Raw genomic sequence first — 20,914 nt, 5'->3', positions numbered from 1 at the left:
TTAACGTAACAACATCAAAAGCCTAAATTCTGCATTTTTTTTCAAAAGTAAAAGTACGCAGCTATATTAAATAAGAAATGAATACAAATATGAATCAATAAATCTGTATTTCATAGCACACCCACATTTTAAGTGACGAGGCTAACATTATCTGGTTGTTCAAATTCCTGGCAATTTTACTGTTTTATTGTCTAACGAAATTTTAAATAAAGCAGGTAGCCAAATTCTAATTAAGTGTGGCACACACAGACAGATTAACAATCAGTCTGAAATGAATTTGGGAGACATAATTCGAACATGAGCCAGTACATTACTTGCATGTTTTAGTTAAATGGAAATGTGCACTTGAACGACGCATCTGAAGTTTCAAGTAAAACCTCCTCTTAGCATTAACAACTAAGCAAAGAGCTCGTTTGTAGTATGAGAAATCAAACGTATAGACAATAGTGTCACTTACTAGTGCGTACAGTATTAGAACAGTGTCCAGTATGTAAACACTACATAATTCACTCCAGGGTCATTGACTTGTAAGCATGCTAATGGCCCAGTCGTGCTAGTCGGTAACAAGGCCCATACCGTGAGGGAGCCTAGTTAACAGGCTAACCATCGAACAACGACAACAAACTATCTTCCGCAAATTATCGAAGAAATTGGTTCGCTTTCAGTTTTGAAGTTGCGTCCATAATATAGATACACCCGTAAATTTACCAGCAATTCACTAACAATGAGCGCCTGCCCCGGTGGTAAGCTAGAAGCGGAACGCCACTATGCTAACTATTAACAAACCCTCACTGTAATTCACCTTGCCGGTCGGAACTCCTTCAACGCGTCACTGTTGCGTTAAGAACTATCCGTCCGCGCTAATACTACCTTTTGATGTCTATAATTACTCATAAACGATATAATTTAAGCGATAAGATGGAGAAAAAAAATAAAACATCCCACTCGACACAGCGAGGGTAGCCGTTAGCTGACGTCATAAAGGCACGACGAGGGAACGCAAAAATGCCGCGCCAGGAAGACCTGTGGCTGGGCGAGAGTTTGCCAGTTCTGTGTCATGAAAAGTCGAGTTTGGATAACCAGACTATGTATTGTCGTCATTACATGAAGTGACTGTAATACATAATATTTTAGTACACATACAAATAATCCGTCAATATGGAAAAGGGGATTTTGAAAAGCCTCAGTGACCCTTTGAAGTTTGAACAGAAGCTGCCTAAGAACACTATGGGAAAGAAGGGGACGCCAGTAAACGCTAACGTCGAAGTGAGAGACGCCGAAACCTCAACAGAAATAAATTTACCAGGTATGGCATACACAGAAGCATCCTTCTCTAAAGTCAAAACCAACAACACAACCCGGAAGTCTGTCAACAAACGAAAGAAAAGGGACTCCAAAGACAACAGTGAGAGTTTCAACATTAGCACCCACTTTTTGCCAGCGGCACAAGAGCACTTGAATAAACACGGCGCGTCCAATAATATTTCAGCTATTGAACTCATGTTGGAAACAAGTTCAAGATCTCGGCGTATTGAAAGGCTAACTTCGACAGTGGAGCAGCTTGGAGCGGATGTTGATCGCCACAAAGACATGCTGAAACAGACGAAACTGGAAATTGAACAACTGAAAAGAGAGAACGGTATGCTGAGCGTCGGTGTGGCTGAAAACACAAACTACGATCAGGGACACTTCTAGACCAAGAAGACCGCAAGAAGGACCAAATCCCCTTCCCCGCTGACCTAAAACAACAGAACAGAATGAGGAATTGGCAAATAAATCTTTTATTACATAATTGACTTGAAAAATCACTGGCTAAAGTTAAAGCTGCTAACATGAGTGAGAGAAGAGGTGAAGGTGAATGTGAGTGTTGCTTAGCATCATTTGGTAAAGTCACTCCAGGACTTTTATGTATTTTTAGGATACTGGCTGGGACTGAAGTGAAAGGACAGCACCCACAGGGTAGCCTATATTCCTATTTTCCATACACTGCACGTGTGGCGCTGTTTTGAGTGCTAAGGGCCAGTTCATTAAAAGCACATTATGGATCTTGGCATTTGAAGGCATTTCTCCAAGATGATCCAACAGATAGAAACTATGCCCCTCGGTGGATAAAACACTAAATAGGATAAGCACAACATTCCTTGGTCCTTACATGGTAAGAAATGGAAAGAAGGTTGACCATTTGGACAATAGTTTAATTCCTTTCCCCAAATAATCAGATGGATCTGCAAATTGTTTGGTAAACCGCCTCCTCTTCATTGTCTCCTCTTGAGAAAGGTCATACTAGTAATATTATTAATACAGAATGTTAACTATTTATGGCTATGTTCTGGTACCTCTTTGGGGTGAGTGAATTTTATTTTATTTATTTTTTTAAGGTGACTAGTCTCAGTTTTTTATTAATAAAAACAACAGACGTTTTTCTTTTGTAAATTATTTTGTTAAATAAGTTTATCTTTTAGTACATCAGTTTATTTCTTAATCCATTGTTCTCAGTTTTTCATCACAAGCTTATAATCACTCAACTATTAAATCACATTTTTTCACTATCACTTCCTTTATAAATCTAAACTTCACTTCAAAATTAATTGTTAGACAAAACAAACACTACACTTCCAAGTACAATTAAATGTAGACTTTATTGCACATTCCTATACTTCTTTACTTTATATATATTTGCTACTTTGTTCTTTATATACTACAACATAATGAAATAGTACTTAATAATACTACTCATTTTATCACCATTAGATAGCTGTACTACAGTACACTAAATATTGTACAATGCACCAACCGAAGTGTATGAATTTTAATGACTAATTTACGTTCTGTCATTAGAGATGATACTTGAAAAATAATTTGCATTTCAAGAAATGAAAATAACTGTTGAAAAATACCTTGTTGGTCTAGAACAGTAAAGAGAAGTGATAAAGTACTACTAAATATATTTTTAGATATTTTGTGATGACTTTTTATGCCCTACACTTACTTTTGTCAAAATATGCTTGATATATATATATATTTTTTTTTATTCATTTGGAAGGTGCAGGTATCATTGTTGTCCGCTTGGGGCCACCATACGACGAGGTTTCCTGAAGAGGAGAAACATGAATGGAAAAATGTCATGCGTGTTTATTCACCCATCATAATTACCTTTAGACCAAATGTAATGTACCATTATTATTCTCAGAGTTCCTCCCCCCTTTTTTTTTTAATGAGTTGTCGGCTCATGTCTGAGGCGGATGACGTGGAAAGACGGCAGTGTTGTTAAGATGAACGTGATTGAAAACAAAGTGTTCGTTCGGTCAAACACATTTGACTTCCTTAGTAGCCAAATAGTGCAAGCCACATACCGCATACAACAACTTCTTGTGGTGTAGGGCTTTTATTTTGAAGTTACACACGCCGCTTCCCAAGTTGTACCGAGTGGTGACTGGTGACTTATCTTGCGAAGGAGCGTTACAGCAGGTAGACCACTGACAGTTTCAGTGACTTGCTTCGGTGCAACCAGACTGTACATTGGGAAAATAGTTTTGATTGTGTAAGGAAATGGACTCAGGATGACATGTTATAATAACATGTTACAATAACATGTTGCAAAGAGACATAAGGTAAGCAACTTTTATTTTGTCTTCAATTAGATAAATAAGTTTATGATCAACATATGTGCAACTGTATTATGTCAAATTGATGCATTCATTCCATTTGTATTTTTTGTATTATTGACTTATTGACAAAACGAGTAAATCAACTGAAGCAATTAAGGCAGAATATCACAATACAGCCACATTGTGATAGGAATGTGAAATTTGTTATCTTAACCTAATTATGCAGCCTTTGAACATTTATCTGTATAACATCTGCTTTTTCACATAGCAGTTGAGCTTGGACGGCTTAACACTCACGACATACACTACTTTTTTTTTTTTTTTAACTGCCAATCCTGTGTCCCCTCTATTGTGCATGTTGCATGCATGGAATCAGAGGATTTTATAGTCTTAAGTCAAAGGATATCTAGACATTAAGTAGGTTGGTTGCATAGCAATAATTCTTATTATTATTATTAATTTGTCCTAGATCAGCATCCAAATAGTCCAAATATTTAATAATAACACAAATATGTTAACAGGGGTGGGCTGCTTAAATGCGGGGGGGGGGGGGGGGGGGGGGGTCACGTGTTGCTGTTTATGGGTACATAAAGCAGCAGGACCAGTAATGTTACCTTACAAGCAACACAATTTGACTGGTGAATGTTTTGGGTTTGTAAAAAGAATCATTATTATTGTTGTTATTATTTATTTATTTATATAAGTATTTATTTATTTATGGGGGGGGGGGGGTGTCACCCATTGCCCATTCCTGATTAATAACTGTTAAGTTTGGCAGGATTTTAACATAGACACTGGGTAGACGTCCTAATATATTAAATCAAGTTAAGTATGCTAATTAGAATGGAATAGAATAGATTAGAATACTTTTATTATCTGACACAAATGGTGACAGAAATTTTTCTTCACCCAGGCTCTCAAACACATTCTCATCCAGACACATTTCACATAAAAAAATAAATAAATAAAAAAAGAAAACGCTAAAAAGAAAAATTACACAGGATTAAAACAAACTAATTCATGCTAGGAGGTTCTATGTTCTATTTCAAAGGTATTTATGGTATTCAGAATAATAATGGCACACTTACACTCAATTCCAGACAAAATAAAGTCTTGATTTTGGAACACGTTTCTGTCAACATACAAATGGAGAGAGTGGAAGCAAAATTGATTGCGAAACAAAACACAGACCTACGCTGGTAAATGCTTCGTCCCTCAGATAATGGAATTATGGATAACTATGGAAGAAAATCCATCAGCTCACTGCAGTTTTTATGAGAATGTAAATTGGATGTATGGGAACATCATTTCAAGGAGGTGCAGAAGGTCAGTTATTTTGTTGCGTATGCTCAGATATGAGGTTGATACATTTTGATTAATGGCAGAATAGTGTAACTCAATTACTTTTTCATTTCACGTCCACCTCAATTTATTAAAAGCAGCCCCCAGGAAGAAAAGTCCAATATGAGCCAGGACTTGCTGTGCTGGAGCTGTGTGGTGGCTAGGGGATGCCCCTGGCAATGCCGCTGGCCATCCACATATAGAGGAATATTTTCATACCTGTGACATTCCTGCCATTCTCACATTGGTGGAGTATTTTAGATCCCATGATACTCTATAGCAACTCAACAAAAAAGTCATTGAACATCAGGTTCTTGAGTTACAAAAAAATATATGCCTTTTATAAATAGTAACATCCATCCATCCATCTTCTTCCGCTTAAGGCAAATTGTAAATTCGCAAAGTTCTAACTAATGTCTCAATTTTCACTATGATTCGATTAATGGTCATTTTAAAAACAAATCGTTAAAAATTTGTGCAATCGAATTTTGTCTTCTTGATTATTAAAATCTGTTGTTCTTATGTTCTGTTACATCCAAATGTTATTGTGGGAATGCTGAAGTATTCCCACATATGTTACTGTGATTTTTATTCTCCACACTTTTTTGCTGCGTAACGACTCCCAAATAATACTTCAAATTTACACTATTCACATTTCAACTAGCTTCAAAAATTCATGCCTCTCGGGGTATATATCATCTGATTCCTCATTACTTACAGTATTTGCACAAATTAGCGTTTAACTCATTCACTGCCAGTCATTATAGAAAATTTTTACATTTCCAGTACTCACGTGATATTACATTCAATAATTATATATAAACCGAATCTACCAAATAACAGAATAGACTCCCTACTTTTTGTCCCGTCCCGTTCTTTTATAATTGACAGCAGAAAAATGTAGGTTTGCCAAAATACAGCCATTTCTCCCATGGACTCTGAAACTGTGTTTATTTCCTATAAAATGGGGCAATGATGTCATCTACCGGTGGTTGGGCATCAGTAAAGTTGTTTCCAAGTTTGATATTTACAGTGGAGCATGCTCAGATTCGCCCCCATTTAGCACCGCTCTAAAAAATACAATTGACAAGTATACTTGTCAAAGGCAGTGAATGAGTTAATATAAACTTTTTCCCATTCATTTTCAATGGGACAGACAGTGAACTTTTTCTATCACTTTCCACGCCCACTTCCGTACATATAACTTAAGCGTCATGACCAGGTGACTGATACTGCTCGGTGGCACAGTTGCTAAAGTGCATTGTCCAGTAACCAGCAGGTCATAATTTGATACTTTATCTCTTAATTTACTTCATAACAATTCCACATGCATTCAAATTTTAGCATTCAGCTTTCAGCATTCCCATGCAATTTCTGCAGAAATTGCACTTAGTCTAGTTGACAGTTGTAATTTTGCACAAGTGGCCGAACGCTGGATGGGTGGTTTTCAAGACATGTTTACAATAGCTACCAACTACTTAATTGTGACATTTAGGCACATACTATGAATGTTAAGTTTCTGTTAAAACTGATTTAGAATCAGTACAGTCTTCCCTCGCTATAACGCGGTTCACTTTTCGTGGTCTCGCTGTATCGCGGGGTTTTTTTTTAAGTGCAATTTTGCATATTTTTTTACAGTAATATACCCATTTTATAAAATTTATGAAGGTTTGAACATTGTCAATGTTTGAACAAGAGAGAAATGTGAGAACATGTAAATGCCCCAATGAGAAAAGTGTATAAATTGTGCGGTCGGGGATTTTAGAGCCTTAAAACATTTATAAGAGTTGTAAAACATCAAGCTAACTACTTCGCGGATTTCATTTATTGCGGGTATTTTTTGGAACCTAACCCCAGCGGAAAACGAGGGAACACTGTATACATTATTGTTGTCTGAACATTTTTCACAGTAATTATTTTTGAACAGACGAATCAGACGTTTGTTGGGTTAATTAGATTAAAATCTATTAAAATCGTAATCGTTGTCTATTTTTGTTAGGAGTAAGACAACCTCAAAATATACCTAGCTTTCGAGAGGTGTGATAAATTAAATTGACCTCAAAGTGAGCAATCACAATTTACTTCAATCACACATCCTCAGATGTATGACATTTCAAGCATTGGTAGTCTGAATGCAACCCTCTTACCGTATTCAAATGTCTCTCACAAGGCATAAATTTAGCTCTTCTTCATCTGCATATTTCTACCACCACCACCACCACAAAAAAAAAAAAAAGGTTCTTCATGGTATTGCAGTAATGTCAGTCTTATTCCTTTGAATCATCTGTTTACTCCTACACAGAACGATCAGTTCCTTTAATTTAATAATTCCCTCTAGTGATGTACTCCTGCCAGGCATATGAGGAAAGATATAATTGATACAAATTGATCCCCTTCTTCCTTTTTTTCTTTTTATTCCTGTTGTAGGTGACTGGTTGGTGTCTTGGGCTGTTCAGACAATCACCTGTAATGACGTATTGGTTCAGTCATGCGTTTACATCTGTATTAGTTTAAAATGAAGACTTGATGATCAAATCAATTACAAACAAGCCAGCAGCAAGTTTCTTGTAACAAATGGGATCCCATTCATTTTAAATCAAATTGCGTGATTTGAGAGTCAGCTCTCAATGCAGGGGAAGGAACATGTCCCTCATCCATTTCTTTTAATTAAATGATTCTACCCTCACGCTTAGAGAGAAAAACAGTGAAGCGTTTCAAATCGACATGACTGACAATGTGAGCTCCAGAGTTGACACTCCAACTAACATTTCCCTGAGTCCCAGCATAGCCATTTCCCAGTCCCTGGAATACAAGACGGTATCAGTTTTCTTGGTCCTGCTTGTGTGTGGCGTTGGCATTGTGGGAAATATCATGGTAGTCCTTGTTGTCCTGACCACCCGACACATGAGAACGCCAACAAATTGTTACCTGGTCAGCCTGGCCATAGCGGACTTAACCGTCCTAGTAGCAGCGGGACTTCCTAACATCTCAGACAGTCTGACGGAAACCTGGGTGTTCGGGCACGCTGGCTGCTTGGGAATCACCTACCTGCAGTACTTGGGCATCAACGTGTCATCCTGCTCCATCACCGCCTTCACTGTGGAAAGGTGAGTATGGCCAAGCAATATTTTGTAAAGCACCTCAATCACTTCTCCATTTTTGAAAAAGTTTTTGGTGTCCACCACATTGCTTAATGACTATCTGCACTTGTGTTTATGTTCTAAATCTGTAGATTGCAACCTTCTTCCCGCTACGGGCCAGTTCATACAAGTACATATACTTTTAGCTTCAGATACATATTCCAGGTTATTGCTGAAAAGGGGCTTGGAAGTGGCTCCAACTGCCGCACATTCCTTACATACTTGGCCAACAAAGATGATTCAGATTCTGATCATCAGAGCAGTACTCGTAGATTATAGCCTACATTGAAAGAAAATGTAAAAAATGTGAACAATTTGAAATGTGTAACATTACGGCGGTATGGTCGAACAGTAGCAAAACTGTCTCCCGGTCAAGAGGGTCTGGTTTTGATGTTCAGTTTGGGCCTTTCTGTGCAGTTAGAATATTTTCCCTAAGTTTGCCTGGGTTTTATTTTAGTAGCGTATTGCTTCATCGCACATTCCAAAAATGAAGACTCTAAAGTACCCGTAGACGTGAATATGTACGACGGCGTATATTAGGGCCACATATAAATAAATAAATAAATAAATATATATATATATTTTCCTATGTTGGTTTGGGACACATAACGTAACCCGGGCTGATAGGCAATGGCGGGGAGGCATTTTATCATCTTTACGTGCCAGATGCATACTGTACGCCCACACCAAACTCTGAAAATATATTTTTAAAAAACGATAGCACCAATAATTTGTACTTTATGAATGAATGACGTCGTTGTCGTCCTCTCTGCTCTGTACAGCTTAATGGCGCGCTAAACGCTTACTCTCGGTCCAACCTCGCTTTCTGATAATGTCATCTTTCTCGCAACTGTTACTATAACAACCATGTTCTTGGTGCAAATCCATTGCCATGTGTGGTAAATCAGGTGCAAATTTGCTCCAAGCTGGCAGTTTTGTAGGCGTGTTTGCGGCGGTATATGATTAGAGCAATATCCTTAGTGAATCAGTGTGTAACTGGGCGCCGACTGCAGGTGCAGTTGTGGTGCAATATTTCGCGCTATTGCCAGACGCAGCGCATTCTTAGTGAACATACCCCTACGTGCATTTCTTGTAAGTTTCTAAGTTTTTTTTCTCGCAAATCTACCACTTTATAAACTCACAAATCTGCCATTTTATAAACTTGCAAATTTGCCAGTTTAGAAAGTCGCTAATTTGCCACTTTCTAAACTCGCAAATTAATTTATTTTTTTTCAAATTTGCCACTTTAGAAAAGTGGCAAATTTGCAAGTTTTTTTTCTTGGAATATTGCCCTCACCCTCTAAAACAAAAAAAAAAAACTAAACAAATCATACGTGGCCCTAATACGCCTTCGTAAATAAGTGTCAATGGTTGTCTATATAATACATATGTAAATAACATTCTACCTGTATAGCAGACTGTCATAGTCCTCAACTTCAAGCATGCACAGGAGTCCCGGCCCATCGACACTCACCCAGGAGATCATTGGAGAAAACAAATATACTTGCAGTGGCATAAACAACAATCATGACATGTGCCCTGAGGTTGACTGCTGTTGTGTCTTGCTAAAAGTTAGCTGAGCTGGGATAAACTCAGCTGTGACCATAATGAGGATAAATGGTAAAGAAAAAAGAAAATGGAGGGATGGGTGGCTGATAGATTTACATGTATAGTAATACAAACTATGAAGTAAAAGTCAGCAGTAGACTGTGGGAGGGCAAAACTCACTAGAGCCACAAGTGACTTGCGTGTTAATATGATGTGCCTTACTTGTGTGTTTGTTTGTTTTTTCCACATGTGCAGGTATATTGCTATCTGCCATCCAATGAAGGCCCAGACTGTTTGCACAGTGTCCAGGGCCAAGAGGATAATTGCAGGGGTTTGGATCTTCACCTGCATTTACTGCATATTATGGTTTTTCCTTGTGGATATTCAGGTCAGTCAGAGTAATGCATTTTACAACAAAAACTGTCAATATATTGACAAGCAACCTTTAAAGCTAATTGCAATATGAAATGTGTAAAGGACAAGTGTTTGTGCTTGAAACACTACAAAAATAATAGCGCAGTAAGGTTACATTATGTTTCCAAAATGTGTTTTACCTTGAACATACTTAGCAGTCCTCCAATCAATAGCGGTAACCTTTACTAGGCGTAAAATGTTAACGAGATCTTCTTTTATACAAAAGCTTGCACAACAATTAGTGGATGTCAAAAGCCATTTTGAAAACACTGTGCTGATGTAAAATGTGAGTCAACATTGTAATGTTCAGTCTGCTGTGTTTCTCTAATAAATGTGTGATCAGGTGAGCCTGGATGGACATGTTCAGTGTGGGTACAAGGTGAAGAGGGAGCTCTACCTGCCCATCTACCTCATCGACTTTGCTATTTTCTATGTCGTCCCATTACTTCTTGCCATTGTGCTCTACGGGCTGATAGCACGGATTCTCTACCTCGGGTAATTACACTTTCATCATTGACAAGAATTGAACTACTAGTACAATAGACATACAGTAACATACATTTATTTCAATTTTATATAGTTCCCAGATGTCTTAACAAAAGGTCACTCACAGCCTTTGATCAAGTTATATAAAGAATAAAGAATTAAAGCATATTTGGCAGTTATATTAGCACTCTGGTGGAAATCGTTAAATTTTGCGGAGCCATTGCTCACTCAGAACACTTTTACTTTGTTGACAATACAGTCTGGCTTTTGTTGCAACTAAGCTAGGGGTTCGTTCGAGGAAAAAATAGTTTTTAAATGTATTAATTGTACCTGAAAAATAATGAAGTTATCAAATTAATTCTGGACAAAATATGAACTTTTCACTGCTGAAAATTGTTCAATGAGAGTCAAGTATCCCTTTAACATTAATCCAACAGCTATAACGTTCCAACAACAATAATGATGTGACTGCTAACTCATGCTGGCTAACTTACTAGCTTATAGCATGAAGCCACAGTAGCCACAGTAATTGTTTGTCAAGTTGTTTTTCATCAAAGAGATGAGAAAATGTGATGTGAATTAATTTTAGATTTTAAAAAGTTCAATAAATCTGCTGACAAAAAAATAAAATATACAGGGGTAAAAAGTTTGTCGTGACTAAAACACTACTAAACTATTGACTTTTTTGTCGACTAAAACTAGACGAATAAAATTGTTTTCTTAGACTAAAATAATGACTAAAATGCAAGATTTATAGTCAACTAAAAATGGACTAAATAAAAATGGGATGAGGTTGACTAACTATGATAAAAACTAGTGTTGTTTCCGATACCGATACTGGTATCGGCAGAGGTGCCGATACTGCATTAAAACAGTGGTATCGGTATCGGTGACTACTCACAAGTAACATGCCGATACCATTAATTCCAACGCTACTACAGGATTTTGGATGCAGCATCTTATGTCTTGCTGGTGCACGACATTCACTGGTATGTGACAAGTTCACTGCATGCCGATCTAAGATAGCCTATTGGCCCTTGAATGCTCTAAACCAATAGCAGGACAGCTTTTTCATGTTGAGTAAAAAAAACCTTAAGTATCGGTATGGTATTGGTATCGGCCGATACTGCAAAGCTGGGTATCGGTATCGGTATCGGGGGCCAAAAAATGGTATCGGAACAACACTAATAAAAATTAACAAGCGTGACTGAAATTGGACTAAAACTAAGACTACATTTAAAAATGGCAGACAAAATTAACACTACTACAGAGACCCTACTATATACAAGCAATCAAAAGTAAAATAAAACTGCCTCAATAAATGCCTTTTACAATAAGTTTTGATAAATAGTGTGATTTTCAATGCTTTTGATGTAGCATTCTACTCTATATAACTCAGGTACTATGCTTGTAACCTACAGAACATAACTATTGTTGATAAGACTGTCGGCCAATACTGTCTCTTGAGTTACTCCACAATTCTCATTTGTATTTTAAGCAATTAAATTCAACTAAACATAAATGATGAATTGAAGAAGTGGGACAATTTGGAATTTAACCAAGTTCATGATCATGCGTCCCTTTCAGACCTCTGCCAAACCAACCCGAAACCAGTGCCACCACATTGCGCCAAAGCTGTCGGGAGGTCACCGAAACGGGGAAGAGAGGTCGCCCACGCCGTCTGAAGTGTGCGCTGTCCTCCAGGAAACAGGTCTGAGACTCACTTGTACATTTACATTTACCCTTCAACACCTTACACATTACATTTTCTTGTACAATGCTTCCTTCATGGGAGTCGAGAACGTTTTAAGGTTGGATCTACAGTAGATAATTTCCCCCCATTAAGGCAGAATGGCGGAGCTTGGCTGTCAAGTGCAACCAATTTTGTCATTTGGGAGTGAAAATCAAAAGTTGCAAAAGTACTCACACTCTGCACTTGAGCAGAATTGTATATTTAAAAAAAAAAAAAAAGTGTAAAAAAAGACAAGATAAAAAGTACCGTTAATTTATTTAAAGGTCACATGCCACTATTTTTTTTAATTTACTTTTTCCTAGAAATCTTTGATGTCCTTTTATTGGTGTTGCAAGATAATTTGAGTTGGAAATGACCTTTTTCAGGCTATTTCCGTTGGTCAGAAATGCCTGTGATTTTGAACAAGACATTTCCTCATTATTATCATCTGATTGGGTCTCTGTTCTCCTAATTAGATATGGAAAACAGCTCTTCCTGATTGGTAGCTGCCATGTCTTTTCATTATGCTGGCTCGGTTGAAATTCAGCGGGCGTCAGTGTAACTGTGGGCGGCCGCGGTACACTCTGAGGCGGTCGAGGTATCTCGCCGGTCCGGTTATTCTGAAGAAGTAATTTTCATCCTTTTTTTTTTTTTTTTTTTTCCTCCTCCATGGTAACACCTGGTAACCTTGCGACCGCTCATCTCATCCCGCTCCCTAACGGCAGTCACGGTATCTCTGGCTAGCACAAGCAGAGCTATGCGGCCTTTCAAAGAAATGCTTCCGCAAACCATTAGTGACCCCCCCACCAAACCGGTCTTACTGGATAATGTTTCAGGCAGCATAATGTTCTCCATAGCGTCTCTAGACTTGTCACGTCCTATGGGGTTCAAATTGTGCCAAAAATATGTCATCACGCCCACTGCTGGGAGCGGGTCAAGCAAGCAAGTTGTTTCTAATCACATTTTAGTTGTAAATGTTTCATTTTGTTTGCCTGAACTCATCAATCTATTTTCTTAACTTAATGAAATAATATGCTTGATCACATATTCTTTTAGTGGGACCATTAATTAATGAGTTTAGTGTCGTAGGAATATATTTAGCACAATGATGGTGACATTTCTACCAGTGGAAACAGCTGCTTCATTGTTTTTCTGCAGGTGCTGTCGAGTAATCGAGCCATGTCAAAGCATCCACTCATTATTCCTATCATGCAACACTGCTCTATTTATGACAGCAGTGTTCTGCTCATTTCAACTCTGCTAATAATGCCACTAACAGTGATAAATAAGACTTTATATTTTATTGGATCTAAAAAACTTTAGAAATGTATTTGTTACCAAGCATCTCGAATAACAATAGGACCGGTTAGTTTACATGGTTTTGTGAACATGAGGAGATTATGTTATGTAGCATAATGACGGTACTAATGCTGTTAAGTACATCAGGCCATCTAAAAAAAACATGCTAATGACATACTAGTAAAAGTTAGTTGCTGTTATAGATGGAAACATTTGGAACATTTGTGGTTAAAAAGGAAAAAGGGAGTAAATTTGAGGTCTTAAAATCAGGCTGTCCAACTTTACTCACCATTCACTGCAGTATATAATACTTATCTTGCTCATATATTTTTCATTTATTGTTTAATTGTTATTGGTGAGTGATACTGCGGCATCCTACCACACTTTATTAGCGTGCCACCACTGGATTTCTTTCCTTGTCTTCTCAAGTACAGTGTATAAATAAACCTTTAATCTCCCTGTGAACAACACAGGCGTTGCATTGCTTACTTATTGATAAAATCCTGGTACTGCCCGGAGGTGGATGAAGATACTGTATGCTATAAATATGGACGTTTGCTGAACATCAAACAAACTGTCAGGCTGTCAGAAATCACTTTCTCCACACCACATATACACTAGAAGACAAAATAAGCCAGTACGCTGGAGCAGCCCAGCATACCCAGCATACATACCCCGACGGACTACAATGTACCTTTGGAAACACAGACCATGAATGGTAAAACACACACAATGGTAAAACACAATTTGCTCGAGTATAAAACTAGATAGCTTTCTTCATTCATAAATATCCAACATAACTTGACATAATACAACTTACGTGACAGTATGCCGCTATTTCCCTGCATGAAATTATACAGTGAACTACTGAACTGTATGAAATGCTTATGAAATAAGATCAAAACAATAAATAAAGCAAAACTGCAAGAAGGCTACCCACGACCCTTGTGAGGAATAAGCGGTCAAGAAAATGGATGGATGGATGCAAGAAGGCTAGTTTGCTGGAGGTCAAAATGGGTTTTGAGGACCAAAGTAAAAGACAATTTATCACTATCCACCATTTTGGTTTCAGGTTCGAACTGTGAAAAACCAACTCGGACAATTCCAACATGTGACCATCCTCGAATGCAGCATAAATGCACACCTCACTAATGAGACAATGACACACCTGGACAAGACACACATGGCTGAGGGAACTGATTGGCTGATACTCGGGGGAGGGAAGACAAGCACAGGTGGATGAAATCACACTTGACAAGACAAAAGGGAGACACAAGGAAAACAAAATGAAGCATGCAAAAACAAAAATAAAACATAAACCAGATGACCAAAACCCAAATCATGACAGAAACAAAAACAACAACTAGCCAAAACCAAAACATGACAGTGCTATCAATGCACATTTGATTTAAACAAACAAACAAACAAACAAACAAACAGAAAAAACTCCATCAGTGTGGCCTACAATTTTTGTTATTTTACTCTTTAGGTCGAGAGGTCAGGGAATAGTTTACATTCAGCCATTTTATACAGTATACAAATGTAAATATATAATACAGTTATTTGTTAATTTTCAAATTACTTTACCAGTATATGACCTTAAGACAGTAGTAGGCAACCCTGGTCTTAGAGAGCTGCAGTCCTGCGTGTTTTAGATGTGTCCCTCCTCCAACACAGGTGAGGATCGTTATCAGGGAGACAGCTAAAACACACAGTGTCCATGGGCAACTGTTTGAAATGGACTTCTATCAGACGTAGCCGTAAACAGCACTTTGATCCAAACCACATTGATCCAGTCGTTGTTTTACCTCTTTACCTACGCAAGCAAATGACTTTTTATCACGCTTGCATTGGGAGTCTTGCATTCTTCCCTGTGTGAGCGCTGTGCCTGAGGTCTGAGTTTTAAAAGATGGCAATCTCCTGTAGTCAAGGGGCTCCATCTCAGAGCGGAAGATTCACATAATGTGATTTGGGATTTACAAAGAAGTGTTCTTAATACCGCTGATGGTGTGACCCTCTCATTTCTTCAACAGACACTTCACACTCTTTCATTCATCATTTGATTGGCCAACTTCATCAGATAGGATATTGATAAACTTGAAGAATTGCACTTTATGAATGGAGATGAAAAGGAATTCTAAACAGTTTTAATCTTAGTTGATTCCTCGTGGCTATGATCTTCTGATGCTCATGTTGAAGAAGAAGATATGGGGTCATTGTTGCTTGTGGCATTTTGACAGCACAGTGAGCTATATATATTTATTTATTTTTTCTAGTCGGGCAGATATTTTCTCTTATCTTCTTGTTATATTGTACCCAAGTAGATTGCCACCACATTATTAATCTGCATATTCAAAATTACCCAGCACTGGTTTGCTCATCATGACATAATTATAAAGCTTCCCATGTCTTTTTAAATCAAACATTTTGCTTTGCCTACGCATTTTCTCTTTATCTACCTGCTGAGGTAGCTGCAGCTGGCTTACCACACAGCTTGGACTTGGAACCTTATCTTAAAACAGACTTATGACATACCTCCTTCTTAGCAAAAATAATGAGAGGCATGCCCATTGTTCTTTCCTTGGCCGCATGAAAGGAAACGTACACACTTGACTTAAAAAGTCATGGCACAACAAAGGTGTTGTGAAGGCTTTTCCAACCAAAAAAATGACAGCTGAAGCACCGAGGCAAAGATGGGTGGGAGGTTAAAGGTGTGCAGCATTATTAGAGACTGATAACACTAATCACTGGAGGATTACAGACTGACTTTACCCCCCCCCCCACCCCCAACACACCCCCTTGCTCTGTGATGTTCAGAAATGTCTGCGCTGTTTCCATGGTCACTGTGTGGTAGTGGGTGAGTGTTGTGAGGGGTACGCCAAGGGATGATGTACACAGGCAAACACATACACAGCCAGTGGACATCAAGTGAAATTGTATTTACAAAATTCCCAAATTGTGGAATATAATCTTCAGAATGTCAGATTACCACCTGTCTGTTAGTATAACTAACTACTCTTTCATTAGCATTTTATCCTTCTTGTTTTTGTAATTGGACTTTTTCCCCTTACGTATCACCATAGCATGTCACCCTTTTCCATCTAAGCCTTCATTTCTTCCCTCACTGTCAACTTCTAAGTCTTCCTCTAGCCCTCTTGCGTGGCAGCACCATCCTCGACACCCTTCCATCAATGTACTTCGTAATACCCTCGGAACATTTCCACACCATCTTAAGTCTGGTCTCTGTAACTTTGTCTCCAACGTATCTAACCTTGACTGTTCCTCTATGAGGCAACTTCTAATCTTATCCAACCCGTCCCCTGCTAAAGAAAACCTCAACAATTTTCATTTTCACCACCTCCAGTTTTGCCCTCGGTCGCCTTTTCAGTACCACTAAGCCGTACATCATGGATGGCCTCCCCAGTAACTTAGAATAGAAATCTTATAAAGCTCTTCTATGACGCAACACATGACACGGTCCTCAACCTTCCAACCTGGTTACGTCTGTTCTTATATATATATATATATTTTATTACTTTTTTGTATCACTTAAAATTGTTGTATTTCTTTTGGGTCCTCAACCAAGCACGCTCCATGACAGTCATGATGAAACCCCGCTACCTTTCTGTCTACTTTAACTTTGGTAACATCTTTTGGAATAAATATTGCAGAAAAAGCCAGCAAAAATTATACCGAAAGCAAAAACTGCGATGCTAACCACTGATGTCTCACAATATAGTGATACACGAGCGTGTCATGTTCATTTATAATGTCAGTAAAATTAACTTTCTGTCATATTTTGCTACTTAAAATATTACAAGGTTATTATAGTTTTGGAATTTTTAATTTTATTTAGTTTTTATTTCGGTTTCAGTTTTGTTTTTAAAATTTAGTTAGTTTTGTTCGTTTTTATTAGTTTTAGGTCTTTAATAAATGCTTATTTTTAGTTAGTTTCAGTATTTATTTTTAAGTGTATTAGCTGTTTGCAATATTTAAAAAAAAAAAAAAAAAAAAAAAACACACACCATGGGAGCGACGTCATCTGAAGGTGCTTTTCTATTGGCTGCTGCTAGATGACGTCACATCTGTGTGACACATTTTCAAAAGTAATTATTCCGGTTTATATAAAAATAAATGTACTAAAAATCACATTTAATATCATCCCCAAAGGCTCATGCATTAAATTAATTACCACAGACTAAAATGAAGGTGTTAAGGTTCCGGTGCGACCGGAGAGTGGATCCCAGAATCACAGAACACAAGAGGAGTAAGCGAGAGGTTTTATTCACCAAAACACGTGAATATGAACATAAAGCGCTGGACACAGCCAGGAAAAAGGTTAACAAAAAGTGCTTGCAAATTGCAAGGAGGGAAATTAACACAACACAAAAAGACCCGAAGGCTACAAACCGCAAACACAAGAAAGCAACAACTTACTATAGCTATGAAACACGCCACATAAAAGTGGGAACAAAAAGAGACGTAGCAAAACTTACGTAGATGAAAATCGAGAATCTTGGACAATAATAATTAGCGAAGGCAAAAAACAGTAGAAACACTAGACGATGGCTGTGAGCAGACGGAGCAACGACCCGACAGTGGCTGCAAGGAGTCCCAGTCCTTATGAAGGCCTAATAGGTGATGCACTGCAGGTGTGGTGCAGGGGACACGCCCCTCTCATTAATCAGGCACTGTGAGACAAGGAAAACACACTGAGAGCCCAGCAACATGACAGAAGGACATTTTTTCTATTAGTTTTATTTAAATTTGTAAATATAAAATGTAGTTTCAGTTAGTTATCGTTTTTTAAAAAGCATGTTCGTTTTTATCTTACTTCGTTGCCGAAATAATTTTTTGAATTTTGTTTTCCGTTAGTTTTAGTTAATTAAAATAACCTTGATTAAAGCACTTGGGAACTGATTGTGAATTCTTTCCCATTTATTTTATGAAAAACAACCCATTAGTCTTTGTTTCTGTAGAAACTAAATCTGTTATGTTCTGAGGTTGGATCTCAAAACGCAGACAGAAATAAGGTTTTAACTATTTATTCACATAACATCGAGAGGCGTGGAACAACTTCACTAGGTGAGTAACAATGAGAATGCATCAAGAATCACGAGACGCCAAGCCCACTTGAGCTGCGGAAATGCACAGAGGAACAGTGGTAATAATCCGACAAGCACACACTTCTCACTTTGGCTTAAATAGACACTGAATTGATCGGATTGGCTGTGGCTAGAAATGTGGGTAACAGGACTGACGTGGAATTATCTGATTGGCTGTTGACCAAGTAAAGCGATTAAAGATTCTTGACATCACATAGCTCCTGACATCACACAGCGTTTTTCCAGTTGAAACCAGATGATGGTTACATCAGTTCAAAACAGCCACTTGACTTTACGGTCATGACCCAAACATAACCCTTTGCATGACCCAAACTTAACCCTGGAATGACCCAGTCATGACAAAATCAAATTTGTAAATCACTGTTAATTGTGTAATGCAGTGTCCCCTCTCTTCCTTTCTACAGGTGACAAAGATGTTAGCTGTCGTGGTGATCCTTTTCGCTCTGCTGTGGATGCCCTATCGAACACTTGTTTTGATCAACTCTTTTGTGTCCACACCCTATTTGGATGCCTGGTTCCTATTATTTTGTCGGACGTGCATTTATTCCAACAGCGCAATCAACCCTGTGATATACAATGCCATGTCTCAGAAGTTCCGCTCAGCGTTCCGTGGGCTGTACCATTGCAAGCAGCAAGAGGGGAAGCAGAGGAGATTGTCAGCCATTCCTGCCGCTTTCAGTACAGTCCGCGACCCACATACGTCATTGTCCAATATTAGTGGACCAAATGAAGAAGCCAAAAGGGCGATCGTGAATATTGCTACAGATGTAAACGTAAAACAAAATGAAAATGGTCATCAAGCGACAAAGGTGATGAATGGCAACCAAGCAGAAAATGTTATCAGATCAGCATCTCAATGTTTAGATGTCAGTTCAATTGACACGTCCCTGCTAAGCGATGTGAAGGGGTCTCCCCAATCAAATGATGACACCGTTCATATTCCTGACACACATACAACAAAAACTCAACTGGATGCGACGTGTCGCGAATGTATAAATAGGTAATCAAATTTACCCATCATGAATGATAAAATAGATTTTTCCAGTCAAAGACAACCGTTGTGTAATAATTATTAAAGCCTGAAGTTAAAAAAAACAATTGCAGTATGTTGTGCCACCTAATTGTAGATGATATTCTAATTAATAATGCATATGTGAAATACAAATTTCAGTGAGAAGATTAATCCACACATTTTCCAAGGAGTCTGTCATTTTTCTGCATCATTGCCACCTGTTGTTGACTGAGACTGATGTCAAAGAGCCCTTTTTTTTTTTTTTTTTTTTGCCACATTATGATCATCACGGCTCCCGTTTTCTGAGGTTGGCCTGTGACTTTCGCAAAGTCAAAAGAAAAAGAAAATCCTTACCAACACCAGAACCACCATAGTTTATTGACTGTGTTGCTACCGTGAAGTACAGTACAGTATATTGTGATCTATATTTTTGCATGATGTTTAGTCCCTGTGATCATTGAAAAACTTCTGTATTTACAAGTTTGAATAAATATTCATAATGAGCCTGTGGAATCAATTCCTTCAGGAAGAGAAACGTTTGAGTGTGTCAAAGAGTTTAAACAGTTAAATCCTTTTCTTTTGGTGTTACTTATTGATCTTGTATTTATCTTGTAAGTTTAGTGCAGTGAGTGCCATGTCAACGATTAGCTACTTTTAATCATTTTCACATCCACCCCCCAAATATTGTTTTTTTTTTTTTTTTTCTGTTTGGCCGTAAAACGAATGTATAACTACACTGTTTGTAGAGCAAGTAAATTTATGTTAATCCTGACTGAAGTTAAATCTAAACCTACAAACTAACTTATGATGTCAGAATATCTGTAGCATCTAGTTGCTAACTTTGCCTAGCTGCTGTTCTTTCTCACTGATCATTATTATTATCATCATTATTCCATCCAACCATTTTCTGAACCGCATATTCCTCACAAGGGTCGTGGGGGTGCTGGAGCCTATCCCAGCTAAGTAAATGAAGACTGCCTTGTAAAAACGACCACTTGCATGTCTTTCTGAGTTAGTCATCCCAAGTCTCAGACTATTTTGATCAGCTTCTCTGGAAATTTGTTTTGAATAGAAAAATTGTGAAGTATAGTGTAACACAATTTATCAAGTGACTTGTAGAATAAGTGTAACAAAAGTGTGGTACACTTAAGTTTATGTATTGTATATTGCTTTTTTGACAGCATTTAAAAGTCTTGGTTCAACAAGTT

At 37.9% G+C, this 20,914-nt stretch overlaps 2 protein-coding genes across 4 annotated transcripts in view; one reads left to right on the top strand and one right to left on the bottom strand.

The window, feature by feature from the left end:
- The window catches only part of zc3h18 (zinc finger CCCH-type containing 18), a 24,418-nt gene extending 23,403 nt beyond the window's left edge, over positions 1–1,015 (bottom strand). For 2 of the 3 annotated variants that reach the window (XM_077516335.1, XM_077516337.1), the window contains exon 1: positions 803–1,015. The gene's annotated coding sequence lies outside the window, so the exon portion shown is untranslated. Of the gene's footprint in view, positions 1–457; positions 780–802 lie in introns of those variants that run through there. The other variant, XM_077516336.1, reaches the window with a different exon arrangement.
- trhr2 (thyrotropin releasing hormone receptor 2) lies at positions 975–20,914 on the top strand. Its single transcript, XM_077516338.1, is given in 7 exon segments — positions 975–3,611; positions 7,377–8,056; positions 9,893–10,025; positions 10,395–10,546; positions 12,125–12,248; positions 19,099–19,645; positions 19,648–20,914. Coding segments are annotated over 6 exon segments (1,386 nt in total). The 5' UTR covers positions 975–3,611; positions 7,377–7,673; the 3' UTR covers positions 19,695–20,914.

This window comes from Festucalex cinctus, chromosome 3 (assembly GCF_051991245.1).
Source record: "Festucalex cinctus isolate MCC-2025b chromosome 3, RoL_Fcin_1.0, whole genome shotgun sequence".
Classification (NCBI taxonomy): Eukaryota; Metazoa; Chordata; class Actinopteri; order Syngnathiformes; family Syngnathidae; genus Festucalex; species Festucalex cinctus.
This window is presented reverse-complemented; position numbering and strand designations above follow the sequence as displayed.